Below are 20,116 nucleotides of genomic sequence, written 5' to 3' on the forward strand. Positions count from 1 at the left end.
AAAAAAAAAAAAAAAAGAAACCATGATGCACAAAGACAGAGATTCAGGGGAGCAAAGGAAATTCTGAATATGAGTAACTTTTCCATTCTAGTTTTTCTCCTCCTGATTCTATTTTTATGCCTTTCCATCTAAGTAAGACATTTGCAGGTGCAAGGCACAGGTAAACAAATGCTCTTTGGCTAAGTGAGATGTCACGCTTCAGGAGAGAGCAAGGAGGATTGGTGGGGAGGAACAGAGCTGGCATCAGCCTAGAAATCACAAATATGGTAGGCCCAATGAGTTTTTTAAAACGTAACATTTATGGTTGCTCTCTATTATTAGATATAGAGACACAGAAAATTATAAAAAAGAAAAACACAATTTACCAGTAATCCTACATCCGGGGAAAACCACAGCAGACTTTTCCCACTGGCCCTTTTTCTAAATTAGTGTGCAAGCGTGTGCATACATGACTGTATGAAATTTTATTCTAAAACTAGATTATTACTAAATAACACTCAGTATCTTTTTTTAAGCACCTATTCTATACCAGGAGTCCTGGTGTGGCACTGTGGGTTAATGCGCCAGACTGCAAAGCTGTTTGAACTATAAGGTTGGCGGTTCAAGCTCACCAGCTGCTCCTCGGAAACCCTATCCAGGATCGCTATGGGTCAGAACCGACTTGATGGTACTTAACAACAACATTCTGTGCCAAACACAAATCCAGGGGTTTTATGTGTATAAAGTCATTTATTCTTTAAACAATCTTACAGACTTTGAGGTTGAGGCAGAGAGGGTAAGTAACTTACCTAAAGTAACAGGGCTAATGAATGAAGACCGAGATATGCTTCAGAGTCTGTGCCCTCAACCATTAAGCTCTATCATTTCTTGAATAAAGAGCAGACCAGCATACTGCACATATAGACTCTTAGACTCTGCTTTTCTCAGTCCACATTGTATGTCAGAAAAGTTCTGATGCCATTAGATTGGCCCACTGCTTAGAATCCCTATTAAGTGTGAATTTATGCTTACTTGATGTGAAGATTAGTTTCTTAAAACAAACAAACAAACAACACACGGTTTAAAAACAACAAATTTGTTAACCTTGATCACAGGAAGAAGTTAACTATTAATCAAAAAATAAATTAATGCTGAGTAAATATTTTATTGCCTCACACGCATGCGAAAGCTAGATAATGAGTAAAGAAGACCGCAGAAGAATTGATGCATTTGAATTATGGTGCTGGTGAGGAATACTGAATATACTATGGACTGTCAGAAGAACAAACAAATCTGTCTTGGAAGAAGTACAGCCAGAATACTCATTAGAAGCAAGAATGGCAAAACTTTGCCTTACATACATTGGACATGGTATCAGGAGGGACCACACACTGGAAAAGGATACTACGCTTCATAAAGCAGAGGGGCATCACAAGAGAGGCAGACCCCTAGCAAGATGGGCTGAGACTGTGGCTGCAACAACGGATGCAGCACGGCACTGACTGTGTTGTTATACATGGGGTTGCTATGAGTTGAAATAGACTCAACAATGCCTAAGAACAACAAACTTTAAAAATAGTAATCCAGCGATACTTCTACTTGCTCTGTTTTTAAAGTTCCCGTTTCTCAGTTTTGGATGATTCCAGTATTAACTTTCTCATACACTGCAAAGGGGCAGTCGTTCTACATACCTGCATACATACATACATATCACCCATTCAAACAAATACTTAGTGAATCTTTAATTAGGTTCCAGACTATGTGCTGTAGATACATACACCAAATAGAAAGAGGGTCTTATATGTACGTTAAGCTTAGAGGCATAACTGTTTGAGTTTACTGTATATCTGGCATTGTGTTGACAGCTGTCCATGCATCGATTCCTCATTTATCTTTACTGTTGTCGAGTGAAATTGGAACTATCAGACATTATTAGATATAGATGAGGGATTGGGATTAGTAATTCGGTGGTGGAGGTTGGTGAAACCTAGGTCACTTGTATAATAACCCTACTTACAAAAAATAAAAAGTGAATGGATATTTTGAAGGAGAAAAGTGAGAGAATGCTAAAATGACCACATTTATTTGGGAAGATAACTCCAGTGGACAAGTGGAGAATGTACTAGAGTCAGAAAAGAGAGGTGGCAAGCTAATTATTCACACAGAAGTCCACAGAGTTCCATGAAACAAAATGAAGTCATCCTTGATTTCTCCTTCTCTTAGCCTCCTCATCCAATCCATCAGTAAGTGTTGGTGAGTATATTTAATATACCAAATCCATTTACTCCATCTTACTGGATCACCTATGTTCTTTCTGCCTCAAATATCAGCTATGCTCTCAAATCCATTCTTTGCATAGAGCCACAGGTCAAGGGTGAGATAGACATGTATGGTTTGGGGAACAAGCTGGATGACAATACCATTACCAAACGTGAAGAATACAGTAAATGCCAAGAGAGGCAAACTAACATAGAAAAAGTACAGACTGGGGGGTATGATTGTTTGGGACTAAGTCTTAGACTTGTCAATCATTAAGTGATTTTGAAAATGAGTGATTTATTTGGAGCTTCAGTTTCTCTATCTATGAAACAGGAACAGTTAAAGTACAATTTCTACGTTCTTCACAGGTTGGTTACGATGATTACATGTGATATGTATTTAAATATTTTTAAAATGTTAAATTAAAATACAGATGCTATGTTAAAAGTCATCATTCCTGAGACATGAACTACTCTAAATAGAGACATTCTTTGGAATACTTTTCCTTTTATACATTGAAACCACGTTAACTATCTCTGATGAAAATCAGTCTAAAATCTATCATGTAATTCTGTTGTAATTAATAGTGTGTAAGGAGTGTGATTAAACCTCTTGATGACTCATAATCATTACAAATACATTTTTATTCCCTCTAAATGGCAAGCTTTTTATTCCCTTTAAAATCTTGACAGTCAAGATTTTCTAACATCCCTGGGTACCAGCAGGGCCATACACAACAAATGGTGGCTCCAGCTAAAGATGAGTAGTTAGGCTTGATTGGCATCTACACATGATTTAAGTTCATAGCACACATGTCCCCTGGAAGTACTGCTATTAATTTATGGGCTGAGTGTTTCCAGTCATGATGGAGCAATTGGTAATGAATCTGCCCTCCCACCATAAAACAACAACAACAACAACTACAAGATTGGAATAAATGTATGAGTAAATTGTCTGTAGGCACTGGCAAGAATGTAATCTTTGAAAAGAAGGAAACACCCAGAGGGCCACATATTCTGACTGGAGGCACTTTCCAGCAGAGGGACCAAAGCTGAAGACGCCATGATGGCCTTAGTGAGCTGAGAAGGGAGAGACTGGAATTTTGGGATAATGAAATCTTTGGAATTTTCCTGATAGTACTGCAGAGGAGGCAGCTATGCAGAGGTGATTCTAGAAGTGTGTGTGTGGCCCACAGGGCTGTGCTGTGATTGTGCAAGGCACATGTATAAGTCCAGTGTAGACTAACAGTTGCACAATGAGAACTGGACAGAAACATCAGTCCAGTCAGAGGGATGACCATGTCGAGTACCTCAGGCATTTAGTCAAGACTCCAAAAAGGTCTCAGGACTATGCTCCAGGACTAACAATAATCCTAACACAGAAATGTCCGAACAAAGAACAAAGCTAACCTAGACAGGATCCAAAGTAATTTCACTGTCTTCCAAACACAAACTCAGCACCCTAACGGGAACAAAATAATCCAGAGTATCTATAAAGTGTCAACCACAACAGGTGAAATGCAACTTAAAATTACTAGACATGAGAAGCAGGCAGGAAAATGTGACTATCAATGAAGAAAAGAGGCAACCAATAGCACTGAATCAAGAGACAATTTAGATGTTGGAATTAGTGGGAGTCATTTGGTGGTGCTCCTGCTGAGTGACATCTCATTGGATCTGGCTCCTAGTGACCCTGTATAGGGTTCTCAAAGCCGAAAATCTTTATGGGAGCAGAAGGCCTCATCCTCCTTCCATGGATTGGCTGGTGGATTTGAATTCTGACCCTATAGTTAGCAGTCCAATGTGTAACCTAATATACCAGTAGGGAGGAAGACTTTAGAATAGTTATCATACATGTACTCAAAGACTTCAATGAAAAGATGGACATAGGCATGAATACATGGAGCTCCTCATCAGACAAATTAAAGTTATTTTAAAAGAAACAGAGACAAGTATCTTTTTAATAAAAGTCACTGGATAGGCATAGCAACAGATTGGGGGATGCAGAAGAAAGCACAGGAAACAAGAAGACAGATCAATAAAAATATATCCAGACTGAAGAATGGAGGCCTGGTGTAGTATTGTAAGATAAGCACACATCATGGGTTCAAACCCACCAGCTGCTCCTCAGAAACCCTACACTGGATCACTCTGAATCAGAACCCACTTGATGGGACTTAACAATAACAGTCTGATGAATACAGAGAAAAAGATTAGAAAGCAATGAATAGAACTTTAGTAACCTGTGGGATAATGTTAGTGGTTTAACTGAAATATGTTTAACTGGAATCCCAGAGGAGGAAAAGACTTTGTGGTAGAAAGAAAATTAATGAAATAATGACTAAACATTTCCCAATTTTGGTGAAAATCATGTCTATAGTCCAAGAATCTCAGAGAACTCCAGACAGGTTAAAGGCTAAAAGCAGCCAGAAAGGAGGCACACTACACAATGGGAAGAATGATAAAATACTGGCTGACTCTCATCAGGAGCTATGACACTCAAGGCAACGTGATTTTAAACCATTAAAAGAAAAAAGAAACACCTGTTGAGACTTTCTTAAATATCTAGCAAAAAAATCCTTTTAAAATCAGTGAAACACACAGGAAGAAGTGAGGAGCCCTATAAATAGTAAATACCAGTGAATATAAAAAACCATAATTTTTCCTCCTTTTCATTTCTTTGAAAGACAACTGACCCTTACAGCAAAAACAACAGCCTAAGTGTTGAAGTATAAATTTGATGACTGAATAGAGGTTTGTTCTTAGGTGCTGTTGAATCAAGTTTTGACAAATAGTGATCTTATGCACAAGAGAACAAAACACTGTCCTGTCCTATGCCATCCCCATAATCGTTAAGTGTGAGCCATTGCTGCTGCTGCCACTGTGCTAATCCATCTCTTTGGGGGTTGTCCTCTTTTTTGCTGATCCTCAATATTAGCTAGCACGATATTCTTTTCCAGGGACTAGTCCCACTTTATAATATATTCAAAGTATGAGAGACAAAATCTCTCCATCCTGGCTTCTAAAGAGCATTCTGGCTGTACTTTTCCCAACACATTTGATTCTTCTTGTACTAGTTCACGGTACTTTTAATATTACTCTCCGATACCACAACTCAAATGCATCAATTCTTCTATGGTCTTTATTATTCACCATGCAACTTTCACAAGCATATGAATTATGGCTTGGGTCAGAGGTTAAAGGGGTGATAATATAAAGTTATCTTACTGAATGTTACCGATTGGTATCTGCTCCAAAGGAACACCATGAATGCTATCATTCTTTCATTATTGTCGCTTTCTATAGAAAATACTTTCACGTTGCTCTTTTTGAAATCATAACTTTCATTACTAATACACAGTACTTGCAATTGAAACAATGATTTAAAAAAAAAATCTCAGTTTCCTATAATAAGCAACAATGATCTAATCAGTCTTATAAAGAGTCTTCAGGCTAATTATTACATTAATTTAAAAAGTAGACTTATAAGAATAAAACTGTTAAAGTTGCTTTTTTCAAAACTAAAAATTAAATTACAGTTTCCACAAAACTTTATATTTTGGGTTAAATCTTTCAACCTCAAATTCTCCTGGATTCCAATTTCAGCTAGAACGACTGTCCCTGTTATTATAAGGTAATCATTTATTCATCTTATGAAATTTATTATCAGTAAAATTTCACATAATCAAAGCTAGCCATAACAGTTTTATGCATTAGACTATGAAATTATCATACTATGAATAGCTGAAGGATATTACCATACATGAAATCTTTGTTTCGAATGGATCAACTCACATCAGAGGTCAAAACTGAAGTCTTCAGGGACACATATTAAACTCAAAGCTCTAATCACACTTCACTGCTTTTCTGGGTAGTTATTATTTTCTCTCCAGGTTCAAAAAGGGTTGGTCTAATTATCTATAATTCAAAACACTTTTGGGAATTTCTGTATCTACTTGGATGTCCTAAACTTTTGTCATTTTAAGGATTTTTAAAAATGAAATTATACAATTGTATTATTTAATTATATTGGAGGTGCCATTAGCCAAATTATCTTAAAAATCATGAAAATGACAAAAAAATGGCACACAGGGAATAGGAGAGTCAAGTGTGTGCAGAAACCTTACAGCATTTTAGGCAAAAAGAGAAGAGATGAAGTGGTTTTATTTAAGCACTTTGTATCTCAGTCAGCTATCTCTATAAAGTATATTTACTCTGTCTTAATGACCCAAACCTCACTCATTCTTTTAATTCATATTTATTAGAATAAGCTGGTAAACTGCTAAAAATTCATTGATAATTATAACAAGTTTCCAGAGAAAACAGCTATTTGTGGGTGAGGAGTGAGTGAAATATTGCTAATATATAATCTTAAAATAGCACTGAAGCTGGTTAGATTGTATCATCAATTTCATTCTTTCAGAAAGTAAAATTCTTTTTGTTTCTAAAAATCTACCTTTACTTTTTAAATATTTCAAGACTCATTAAAGACAAAGCCAGTTTTACAAAAATTAAGTACTAAATGATTCATTTTATCTTTTAAAAAATTTTCCTCTCTAAGGTCAAACAACATTAAAAGGAGGAAACATCTGATTTGACAAATATTTTTTGCTTCTGAGATAGGACTTTCTTATAAACCATCTCTTCTAAATGATACTGAGCTTTTAAAGAACCCAGTTAATAAAAACTAGAGAATTGACCAATATAATTCAGAATGTTCACAATACAGTTTTTGAAACTCTCATCCAAAAGTCAGTCAGGAGAAGGGCAAAATGATCCTTTCAAATTTTTTGTGCAATTCAGACTAAGAGGCTGTCCCAGATCATTGCCTTGGTGAAGTATTTCAGTGATGAAAGCTGCATATATTTAAACAGACCTATGCATGCTTTAATCTACTATTAAAGCAATGAAAGAAGGGATCTATCTTTCAAGTAAAATGAACCTAAGTGACCTTCATAGCTGCAATGCAAGTTAAAGAATGAGACATAAAGAGTTATCGATGATATGAAAGACTTAGCATCTTTAAGAAAAGTCAGAAAGAAGGTACTGGTTGGCCCTGGCGATATTGTACCATTCTGGAGATTCATAACTGATACTTGCCTGGGGTCTTTCTGAATGCTGTCTATTGATGGGGATCTTGTGGTGCCATCATCAGCTGGTGTTCCATGCTGAAGCATGTTATAATTGCACTCTTGCACTCGGTACTGTATTGGTCGGTAGGGCTCTGCATAGGTAGCTGTTGTGTTCAGAGCATAATTATTTCTTTGGTATGTAAGGGTACTTCGTTGGCTGGACGTCCTTTGTAGATTTCCAACACCTAGTAAAAAACGTTAACATATTTTAAAAGGTTGTACCTTTAAAAGGCAACTTATTTTTAATCTTAAAAACTTACAGCTTTTTAAGGACATTATGTTGAGTGAAAGTAGTCAGTTACAAAAGGAGAAATACTGCATAGGGCCATTATTATAAAAGACTAAGAAAAAGAACCCATACTAAATGGGGCGGTGGCGTTCTTTGCTGGTTACTGGGATGTGGGGAAGGGGTGGAGGGAGGGAGGGGAAGGTGAAGCACAGGGTAGTGAATAGACACAGGATCATTTGGATGCTGGGGAGGGGGGCAATATACAAGAAGAGGAAAGAGAATGGAAGAACAAGGTGGATGGGAAAACAATTAGGCAGGTTTGCATGGGCTAAGTGGGACAGAGGTAAATAATGATGTATGCACAACCTTGGAACAATAGGGCTCTGGGATACAGGGAAAGGGGGGAAATAATGTTAAGATGCTTGGCTGTCTTTTGAATCTTGCTTTCCCTGGCATACCATTATAAAATAGACACTTGAAGGGGAGAGAAAGGAATAGCCACAAATATCAGCATAGAAAGCTTGAAAGTCTGTCTATAACTGATTAGAATACCTACAACGGGACTACAATGTGCCCAGTGAAGGAGGCTTCTGTGGAGCCTCTGCATTACATAAGACCACAGGTGGAATCCTGAACCTTACCCAGAATCTTCTGAGGTAAGTAATTTCCACTTGACAGGACAAGCAGATCAACCTGGAGTGGCTAGAAGAACAGAAGATACTTCTTGAAAGAAAGATCGACAGGAAAAATACAAAACAATAATGGCAGTCCGACTGATTACTACAAGAACAAGCAAGTTGTTAGTCCAGGAGGCATCAAGGCAAGTGGTTGGGTCCCCTCAGGGCAAACCCCCTTCCAAGACTAAGACTCAATGGGAATACACAAGCAGACATGTGCTCTGACTGGTGACTATGTTGGTCACCGATAAGGGGAAGTGAGGGAAAAACAGCAGCAATGAAGCTGCAAGCTAAGCTCTACCACGTTCAATAAACTCCTGTGAACCCAGGTGGAGACCTGGTTGGCCAGCAGTGTGGCAAGACCTGGGGACTCCTGGGCCTAGAGTCAGAGACATAACCACAGAGGACTAGATTGGAGAATGAAGTGTCCAGCTGATAAGAAGAGAGAGCATATGCATAAGAACTCCCACACTTGCAGATAATACCCACTTGACCTGGCTTCAATGGCTGGATGATCAGAACTCAACTAGGAGAAGAAAGAAGAGGAAAAAAAGAGTAATCTGATATAGTTTGATGAACTAGACCTATACCTATGGATGCAGTAGCTTAAAAGAGGGAACAAATCTTTACAGCGAGGATCATTCCCATCCCCTCCATACACAGGGTGGACAGAGATGGGCAACTTAAACATTGCCTACCCAAAATGTGGGGGGCTAAAAGGCAAGAAGTGACTGGCTTACAAGCTTTCAAGAGGAAACCTTGATCCAGAGGGCGTGGAGGAAGGTAGAATCTCCACTGAGTAGTATCTAATCTGTCTGGGTGGGACTGATGAAAGGAGATGGGGATAGCACTCATGTGGCACAATAGTGAATAATTACTGTCAGGACTGACTGTGAGGGTCAGACATGTAAAGGCAGACATTTTGTAGCAAAATGAGGGGAGTGGTTGACTTTTCAGTCCAGGAGCAGAGGTCCCTGGGACCAGCAAGGGAGAAGAGCGGAGAGCGGGTCCCTACCCAGAGAAACAGTGATGCCAGAGATGGAGGCAGAGATGATGACTTGGAGAGATTGAGCGGCTGGGGACTCTAGACACAGAGAGGGAGAGAAGCTGTGCGCTAACAACCAGGGGGCAGGTTTGCAGTGTATATCCTTTGGTTGGCTGCTGATGCATAGGGATTGTAACCATGGCAAAGAAACGATATACGATAGGATGAATGTAAAGCTAATGATCTCCCATGTAAACTATCAGATAATTCACAATAAATGTTGTTGTTGTTAAGTGCTGTGGAGGTCAGTTCCGACTCATAGCGACCCTGAGGCTGTAAATCTTTATGGGAGCAGAACGCCTCATCTTTCTCCTGCAGAACAGCTGGTAGTTTCGAACTGGTGAACTTGCGGTGAACAGACCGATTCGTAACCACTACGCTACCAGAGCTCCTTCACATATATATATATAAACCAACACATCTATTCGGTTTGAATAAAAACATGGGATTCATTGAATATTTTAACTGCTCATTAATAATCATATTTTGTAGATTCGAATAAAGAATTTTTCTTATTTAACAAAACAAAACTTACAGCTTTTCACAATACTGAAAATGGGTTACTTTTAAATTTTATGAATCTGGCATTTTACTACTGAAAAAAAGGTACTTAACTTTTTAATAAATACTAATAAAGTGTATGTCAAATGTATTACAAAGAAAAAGCAAAAATGTTTACATAATAGATTTTAAATACTTAATAAGATTCATTGACTTAAAACTGCAGTTAATTATAGGAAAATATTTGGGTCATATTATCTGATGTAAAGGGCTTTTTCTTGGGGTATGACCTGCACTCAGTATATTTATATGGATGCACCTGCCTTGTCATCATCTGAACTCTAGTTCTTGGGGCTTGAGCTAGCAGCCTGCATCAGACCTGCCACTTTGGGGATTTACCAACTTCTGCAACACCGTGAATCAACAGCCTCTTGTCAGACATGCTGTATGTGGGTTTTCAGTCTTGGCAACAATGTGAATTAGGAAAAGTCTACTGGCTACTGTCTGACCCAAAGATTTGGGACTTGACAGCCTCCTCAACCCTGTAAGCCATTTCTTTGAGATCAATTTCTCTCTCCCTCTCTCTCTTTCCTCTCTCTCTCTCTCTATATATATATATATAGTTTACTGGATTTGTATCTCTAGAGAATGCAGCCTAAGACAGTAAATTACTCATGTATGGATATTCTGTAAAGTATTTTTCCCAAGTGACAAAGTACAAAAAATAGCCCAATAAAGGTTTTCCCTTCTAATAGGCTTTTAACCTGAGGAGAGTCAGATTTATGACTTTACAAACATATTTGTGAATTAACAGTACAATTACTATGTCCATTGATTAGATTGAACCAAGGAAAAACTAGATCACCTATAAATAGGTGCTAAATGAACAGCTATTTCACTGCTCATTGATCTGTTCTCACAGTTGCTTTATTGACAACCAAATCGGAAACATGATTTCATTTCAACAAGGAACCCACTAAATCCTTTACAGTGGACCTATGAAATCAAGAACAACTCAACAAACAGCCAACACCTACCTGAGCCTGTGCGATACAAGGCCGTCTGTGATCCTTGAAGCTCCACAGTCCCATGGTTTGGGCTGCGGTACACTGGGCTGTAGTAGGTTCGCCCTTCATATATAGGAGTGATGTGCAAGTCGGGAGATACAGTTGAGCGAAGCTCTTGCCCAAGCTGACTGTGCTGACTAGCATATGAACTCCGCAAACCTGGAAGCAGAAAAATGATATCACATGAGGAAATTAAGAAAACTAGTGAAATTGAAAAACATAAAGGCTAATTAAACATTTAACCAATCAGACCAAATATCAAGTGGAATATAAACACCAAAACTAGTAAAGTTTATAAACAAGGAATGACGGGTATGAAAATAACACTGTATGTGTGTATTTTTGATGGTGGTTATGTGTCACCATGAGTTGGCTCTGAATCATAGCAACCCTGTATAGGGTTGACAAGGCTGTAAAGCTTACAGGAGGGCGTGACCTGTAGATCCACATGTTGACCTTGCACTCATCGGGTAATCCATTGCCCTACCAGGGCTCCTTAGGCTTCATCCTTGTTTAAATCCCAACACCAAAGACAACACCCACATAATAAAGAGCGTAATATGGGTCGATGTTCAAGAAACAGGTCTCCCTATTAATTCACATATGATTTCTACAGAAAACCATTAGAAATTTTATGAACAAATCAAGCTTACTGAGTATTATTTTATAATTTATCATCGTATTTCCTATAAAAGGAAAAAAAAAAAAGACTTGTATTTTACAGGGACCCCCCCATACCGTATTTTTGTTTATATTCTTTTTGATACAAAGGAAAAGTAGAGTTATCAGAACAAACATTAAATATTTAAAATATTCTTTGATTCAAATTTCTAATATTTAATGCTCACACATGATAAAAGCAAAGCATATTTCAAATGTAAACATTTTAGTTTCTTTTAAAATGAGTTTTGCTGTTGTTGTTAGGTGCCACTGATGCAGTGCCGATTCACAGGGATCCTATCCAGGGTTTCCAAGGAACAGCCTTTGTGGTAAAATGACCTTGCAACCCAGTGCTGTATCCTACAGTACCACATCACCATATTCTTCATAGACCTCAGGACTCTGTGATTTGCCACCATTAGCAAGTAAAATCTGTTCCTTGGTAAGAATACCAACTAAGTTTATACTACAAATAAGAGCAAGAGAAAGCACAACTTTATCAAAGTGAGCCAGGATATACTAGCTTTAAAAAAAATTGAGACTAATTAACACATCAACTAATTAAGTTCAGTTAGTCATAACATAAGTAAAAGCAAATGGGCTTAAATGTTGCTTAGTGAGGAACAGCAAGAAAGTTATTAAATATACAAAGAAAAAGTGAATGATTATTACCTATCCTGGAAAATAATGTGAAATGGAAAGAAAGTAAATGAACCAATGTGGTTACTACCTAGTGGCTCCCCATTTGCTAAAATGAAGATCACAAGTTCTACTTTTCTACGACGCCCCTAGGAATCTTAAGTGTAGGCACTGAATGCTTCTGAAGTCCTCCTTAGTAAATTCTTTGTACTCCTAACACTGGGATGTGAAGTAAGAACAGAATATCTGTACCATTACCACAAGACTATATTCTCACAGTGCAATGACCCCACTGGATTCTTCACTGGAATCCACGCATATATGAGAATTTGTGAAAGCTTGGCATTGTTAAGGGATTACTGTTGTTGTTAGGGCATTCCCATTGATTTTCAACTTGTAGCGACTCCATGTGACAAAGCAGAACTGCCCTGTAGGGTTTTCTGTTTTTCTAGGCTGCTATCTTTAGGGAAGCAGATTACCAACTCCTGCTACTGCGTAGTCTCTGGGTGGGTTTAAACTACCAACCTTTCCGTTAGCAACGAAATGCTTAACCACTGGACAAGTACGGCTCTTTAAAGGATTATTAAGTGAGATGGCATTATTGTATGTAAGAGACTAAAACAGTCCAGAGTCCTGTTCTGGCGCTGTATGATAAGCACAAGGTCGAAAGTTAAAAGTCACCAGCTGCTCCTCAGAAACACTATACTGGGTCACTATGAGTCCGGACCGGCTCAATGGTGCAGTAGGATGAGCGCTGGACTGCTAACAATAAGGCTGTCAGTTTGAGCCCACCAACTGCTCCATGAGAGAAAGATGAGGCTTCCTGCTCCTGCAAAGATTTAGAGTTTTGAAAACCATCTACAAGCTTGCTATGAGTCAGAACTCACTCAATGGCACTTACCACCAACAACATAATGGGAAATAAAAGGTTTAGAACTGAAATGATACATGGCATTTTCTTGTCATTAAAAAATCTTTCTAAATAACATAGCTGTTAATATTTTTATCTGTGTACAGATTAAAAACAAAAACAAAAATACACAACCATAACATTAAAATAAATTACACAATTACATAGCCTCTGTAGATTAAGTAGAGTGGTTCTGTATACAAAGTCCACCATAATGAAGTACCATTTAAACTGGAAGAACATAATTATGTTTTATAATTGGTATTAGAAATAATTTTTCCAGAAGTGTTTCCACAGATTAAATTTTAATAACCTTACCTCCAGATTCCCCCTCCAAATAATGGAAAACACTGTTATTCTACCAATTATTTATCCAACCAATAATTTATGTTTGCAATTTCATGTGTGTTGTTGTTGTGTGCTGTGGAGTGGGTTCCTACTCATAGTGACACTGTACAGGGTTTCTGAGGCTGTAAATCTTTATGGGAACAGAAAGCCTCATCTTTCTCCCACGGAACAGCAAGTACACATTAATGTACCTATTACTGTGATAAATTTTCTTGTGATTTAACTTTACATTTAAAAGAGCAAAAATAAACAGAAATTTATCTTATAAACAATGAACTCTTTTCTTCCTCAAAATGTTTTCCACATGCTATGATTATACTAAAATCAGCATTTTAGGGACACACATATCTTTTTGTGGTAGAACATAAGCTTTTAACACATTGTATCACCATTTAAATTAAGGTCATCAAATGTCCCAGGAACAAAATCTACAATTTAGGCCAATGAGGAGGTTATCAATCCTTTGATATCAAGAATCATAATAGCACATATAATGATAGTTACTTCATTTTCTGAAATGAAAATAAAAGAGAGAATTCACAAACTAGGATCCACAATCAGATTAAGTGGGCAGGGAGAAGACAGGAGCAATTGTCCCCTACAACCTTTTCAAGAAAATCCTTTGCTTCTTTAGAAGACTGGGGAATTGACAGAAAATAATTTAAAGTCATCCGCACTGTCAAAGGAACAGATTTTTTAAACCAAAGACGATCATGTCTCAAAGGGTAAAACATGAAGACAAGGATTAGTGTACTTTCTTCCTTCTCAGGATTCTCCACTTTTCTTGTTAAGTTCCATCGAGTCACTCTGATTCTGAGGAGTGGCTATTGGGTTTGAACCACCAACCTTTCAGTTAGCAATCCAGTGCTTATAATACAGCTCCATACCAGGACTCCATACTTCAGTCTAGTACTAGCATCCTTTTTATACATGTGTTCAATACACATATAGATGGAATGACAGAAGTCTTCAGGAACCATTTATTTTTAAAGGTATTTTAGGGAAGTAAAATTTCATAAATGATTCCTGCACCACTTGCTGCGTATTTTTTTAAAAATACTTTTTTATTGTGAGTTGAGTGAAAGTTTACAGGGCAGATCATCAGCTTTACATTCAACAAATGATATACTTTGCTTCATTATAATGATCATAATCCCCTCCAAGTACCATCAGTCAACAATATTTCTCTCTATTCATTTTAGCTCTTTTTTTTTTTTTCTTTAAACAACACTCAGGCATATATAATAATTTAAACCACCAAAGTACACTTCTATAAATCTGCCTCCTGGCTGCGAGCTCTTATTCCCTCTATCTCCATGAATCTAGAGTCCTCAGCTGCTCCCTCTCTCTCCATGACTCCATCTCTAATGTCGCTGCTTCTCTGGATAAGTTGCTGTATACATTTTTGAAGCATGCCAGAAATGATTTAAACCAAGTACAAACCACTAATGGTCAAATGAAAAACAGGGGAATTTTCCAATAGGAATTTCTTTGAGCTCAAAATCAAGCTCAAAATAAAATTGTCATGTAAAATTATCCAACTAGAAAATCTCAACAAAGTTTGTACCTTTCTCAAAAGTAATAAGGAAAAGAAATGATTCATTTTATCACACAAAAATCTTAACACTTTACAAAAGAAAAAATACCAAAATTGAAAGATAAATTATAAAATGGAGCAACATCTAAACATATGGTACAAAAGGGCTAATTTCTTTCAAATATAAAAAATAATTTATAAATGATAAAATACACAAAAGACATTAACTTGTGTTGGTAGGGAAAATATATATACAGTAGCCAACAGACAATAAATCTTAATCTCAGTCATAACTCACTAGAGGTCATTTCAAACAACGAGGCACAGGGTTTTACACTTGATTGAAAAAGATGAAAACTTGATAATAAGTAGTAGTAGTGAATGAAGGCATAATAAATCAAGCATACTTTTAAAGTACTGGTGAAAATGTAAATTTATGCAACCTACTTGGGGGGGGCAATAAGACAATCTTTTGAAAAGCAAATATGCACATAAATATATACGCCTATTTATATATAAGCATTGAAGTACTGGTGTGGCTCTGAAGGTCAACAGTTCCAATTCACCCATTGCTCCTCAGAAACACTATACTTGCTATGAGTCGGAACTGACTACATGTCATACAACATTTATTTGATCTAGTATTTCTATTTCAAGAAATGAATCCTATAGCTAACCTGGTACTTATGTGCTAATAATCAGGAAGAAGATATATCACTTCATTGTTCCTAACAGCTGAAAACTAAACAAACAAAAATACACAAAACAAAGAACAAAATGCCTAATAATAGAGAAGTGTTTAAATGTATTATGAATCATCTATAAGTCAGTTTGGACTCACAGTAGCCCTATGTACAATAGTATTAACCAGTCCTCCTTCACCATCATGGCAAATCATTATTACTGTTTGAGCTCATTGTTGTATTCACTGTGCCAATCCATCTAATTGAGGGGCTTCCCCTTTTACATTGACCCCCCTACTTTATCAAGCAGGATGTCCATCTCTAGGGACAGCTTTCCTCCTGTTAACATGTTCAAAGTACATGAAATGAAGTCTTAGCATCCTCGCTTCTAAGGAGCATTCTTGCTGTACTTCTTCCACAACAGATATGGTTATTCTTCTGGAAGGTTCATTCAGTGATCTTACCCAACACCATAGTCAAAGGTTCTAGTCTTCCTTATTCACTGTCCAGTTTTCACACGCATACAAGGTGATTAAAAATATTAATGGATTCAATCAGGTGCATCTTAGTTTTCTAAGTGACATCTTTGCTTGCTAACATTTTAAAGAGGTCTTTTGAAGCAAACTGCCCCAAGAAGTACATCCTTTGGCTTCCTGACTTCTGTTTCCATGGGGCTGATTTTGATTCCAAGTAAAATTAAATACTTAACAATGTCAATCTTTTCTCTACCTATCGTGATGTTAGTTACTGACCAAGTTGTGAATAATTTTGCTTGCTTTACAATGAAGAGTAATCCATTAAGTTATCTGGAATTACCATGTTTTATTTTTATATTATAATTACCATTACCATATTTTGTCATGATCCACAGGTAGATATCCTTCTGGAATACTCAGCTTTCAGCCCAGATGTCAACAAACAGATCCCATATTTCATGTACTCTCCTGAATCTGACTTTAATTTCTGTCATTTACCTGTCATTGCAGTGTTAAACAACCATTTTTGAATTATCTTTAAGCAAAATTTTACTTGCATGTGATATTAGTGGTATTGTTCAATAATATCCATGTTCGATTTGATCACTTTTCTTTGGAATGGGCATGAATATGGATCTCTTCCAGTCAGCTGGCACAGACAAATTGGTACCTTCAACACTGCATCAATTTGATGAAGCATTTCAACTGGTATATCATCCATTCCTGAAACCCTGTTTTCAGCCAAGGCTTTTAGGGCAACATGGATTCCTTCCTTTAATACAATCAGTTCTTGATCACATGCTACCTCCTGAAATAGCTGTATACCAATCCACTGCTATCCAATCACAGCGACCCTATACAGGGTTTCAGAGACTACAGAGTTTTACGGGAGCAGATAGCCTCATCTTTGTTCCACGGAGTGGCAGTAGAGTTTAACTAGGGACCTTGAGGTCAGCAGCCCAAAGCATCATTCACAGTGCCACTGGAGATCCTGTAGAGTTCAGGCGTGTTAGAACAAAACAGAGAGTTCTGGTGCAGTGATGTAGGAGAAGCACTGGACTGCTTATCCCACCAGCCACTCCTTGGAAAACCTATACAGAGTCTCTAGGAGTCAGATCCAACTTCATGACATTTAACAACAACAAGTAAAAATATATTTAAATACTTAAACAGACCTTTGCATAGCATATTGTAGAATGACTACGTCTTTAAATCTTTCATATAAAATAAAACACAATAACAACAATAAATAGCTTAGAATTACTGTCAATTCTTCTATAAAGTAAAATAGTACATTCATCTTTTGGGGAGGAAAGATGTATTCATTGTAAAAAAAAAAAAAAAAAAAAAGAGTTCCACTGACATATGCAGTAAGAATAACAAGTCTGAAAGCAAGCTAGCTTGAATTCCACAAGCATATTTTAAGATAAAACCAGGAAATTTTAGCCAAATTATTTTTCACTGTCCCATCTATGATTGTTTGGAAGATTTCCTCCCCAAGTTTTATGGAGAGTTTCCCTCATACTCACCTGTCAGGCTGTCTGGCCGAGGAGGAACCATCCTCTCGTAAATGTCGTACTGCTGCTGACCAAATTGTTCCATGTCATGAACAGTCCTTTGCAGTGAAGGTCCCAGATGCTGTGGTACAGCAGTCATCCCTGAGCGTTTGGGGGATGACGACCCCACCTGGCTTTGGGATGGGGCAACTACTCGAGTCTGTGCATCAGTCAGGGTTAGTGGGGACCCCACTCTGGCGGTGGTTTGGTATGGAGGAGTTGGTCCGTTGGGATTGGAGGCCTGTCTGGAGGTGACAGACCCAATCCGCCGTACAGCTGTTGGGGAAGCAGATCTCTGTGCGGAGAATGGAGAACCTGCCCGCTGAGCAGGTAATGTGGTGGAGGAATATGCACTAGGGTTCAATGGTCGGGAATTGGTCACTGATGGAGAGCCAAATCCACTACCCAGAGAAGTTCTCAGTGACCCCCTTGAAGGAGACACGCCTGTGCTGATAACATAAGAAGGAGACTGTGCTCTAGATGGAACTGAACTAACTCTTCTCATGGCCCGATTGGCTACTGATGGCTGATGAAAGGGGAAAAAAAGAGAATGGATTTATCCAAGGTTTTGTGTCCACTGTCATTATATAAAAACAAAACAAATAATAAAATACACACAGCTCAATACAGAATGTGAATTTAAACTTCTTTCCCTTTTTATGCTTTAGAATTGGTTTTTTAATTTTCCTTAGTGGGTTTTTCTTGTTCTATTTTGTGTGTATATGTGTGTGATTTATACTCCACCTTTCCCACTTCAGAATAATAAAATCAGTGAACAAAAAGAGATCTGAAGACATTAAATATTCCCTTCTCTTTGCATTTTTACCCTCTGGCCTATGCATTTTACATGATATATCCAATCTTTTATTCCAAGTGCTACACACAACTCACAAGTGTGAAGGGTCATTGGAGAAATGTACTTACTTTGTTCCCTGTGATTCAAAGTTTGGCCAAGGTAATGCATTTATGTAAAACAAAAAAGAATTTTTTTGAATACATCAATCTAAATGTAGCTAGAGGAGTACCTATGATTGCTTAGTCTTTGTGGGCTGGCCTTATTGACAAAACAGTGTGTTCTTTCAATGTGGAACAAATTAATGTTTGGATAGCACCTGTCTCCAAAGCTCTCCACTGTGAATTTATTCTCAATGGACAGTGTGGCTGGCAAATGTTCTCACCAAATTTGTTTGTTCCTTTTGCTGAAGTGTGGTTTCTAGAGATTTTAGTCATTCCCCCCACATCCTTTTATTTATGAGCTCTTTAATTGACAGGAATAAGAGTAACTGCACCCCAAAATCTGATCCTGCAGGAAGACTTTCAGGGTCTCTGCTAGGTTCTTTTCCTAGCCAGCTGGCAAAGACCAAAAGGGAAAAGGAAGATAAAACTACTAACAAAGTGATCCTACTATGATTTTGCAAACCCTGGCCAGTTTTATATAACAATTAAGAAGAATGATTGAACTGGAGAACTGAACTGAGAGAAACAGTCACAGGACAAAGCAAAGCAGGCTCAGGAAAGCACTGCTCTATAAAGCTATATATACAGGCTATTCTGTATACATCTCCTTAATTAGTTAGAATACAAGTGATCAACCATATTCATTCTGAGGTGTAGCAATAAGGGAAGAAAGTAAGGTCAGGAATTTGTACACTCTTAGTTGTCACAAGAGAATAAGTGCTTTGCTGGCAGGTGGCATAAACAACTGGACTAGATGCAACAATACCACAGAGAGGAGAAAATCTGGGGAGGTCAGGGAATGGTAAATAATCAGCAAACCAAGAAAGAGGGGGGTTCAAAAGCAGTGATATTTGCAAAGTTTAAGTCTATGCTTGGGGTTAAGACAATAGTTCTAAATCTAAATAAAGAAGAGCTCACCCAGACATTGTTGATGACCAGAATGGGGTGACACAACACAATACAGAGCTATAAACTGTGTTTCCTGGAAGACTTGCAAACTACGTCTTAGAGATTCCCCTGCAATATAGTGCTTCTGCAATAAGAGCAACGTAAATTTGCTACAAATTAATTACAAGTTTTCACCTAAATTACTGAATGATTTAGGTGCCTAGGTTGTTCCTGAGTCCATCCCATATCATGTACCTGTTGGGCTTCCTATATTGCATTATCATAAGAAGTATAGATTTAGTTTAACTTTGCTGGTCATTTCATCAGTTTTTAGCTTTAAGATATCATTAGGAATCTCAGATAGATCATTATCCTCACTGGTTCCTACTGCTTAATACTCCTACCACTTCTCATAACCCTGGCACATGTCGGTGGATTGATGTGATGAAAGGGGCAATGAAGGAGGAACTATGGCATGTTTATAAGCACACATGCAGTACTAATTTTGGGGAATTATCAACTTAGATAACCCTAACTTAACAGAATGGATGTGTTTCTAACAATAACTTTCTGT

The 20,116-nt window shown here is 37.6% G+C and overlaps 1 protein-coding gene across 2 annotated transcripts in view; it reads right to left on the reverse strand.

Annotated features, from left to right (window-relative positions):
- Positions 1-20,116, reverse strand: part of PKP4 (plakophilin 4) — a 191,020-nt gene that overhangs the window by 51,797 nt on the left and 119,107 nt on the right. For both annotated transcript variants that reach the window (XM_006872034.1, XM_006872033.1), the window contains exons 6-9: positions 17,671-18,223; positions 10,859-11,047; positions 10,795-10,797; positions 7,334-7,554 (exon numbers count right to left, since the gene is read on the reverse strand). In XM_006872034.1, coding sequence (XP_006872096.1) covers positions 7,334-7,554; positions 10,795-10,797; positions 10,859-11,047; positions 17,671-18,223 — 966 coding nt within the window. The remainder of the gene's footprint in view (positions 1-7,333; positions 7,555-10,794; positions 10,798-10,858; positions 11,048-17,670; positions 18,224-20,116) is intronic.

The sequence above is a fragment of the Chrysochloris asiatica genome, unplaced genomic scaffold (genome assembly GCF_000296735.1).
Source record: "Chrysochloris asiatica unplaced genomic scaffold, ChrAsi1.0 scaffold00181, whole genome shotgun sequence".
NCBI classification, from domain to species: Eukaryota; Metazoa; Chordata; class Mammalia; order Afrosoricida; family Chrysochloridae; genus Chrysochloris; species Chrysochloris asiatica.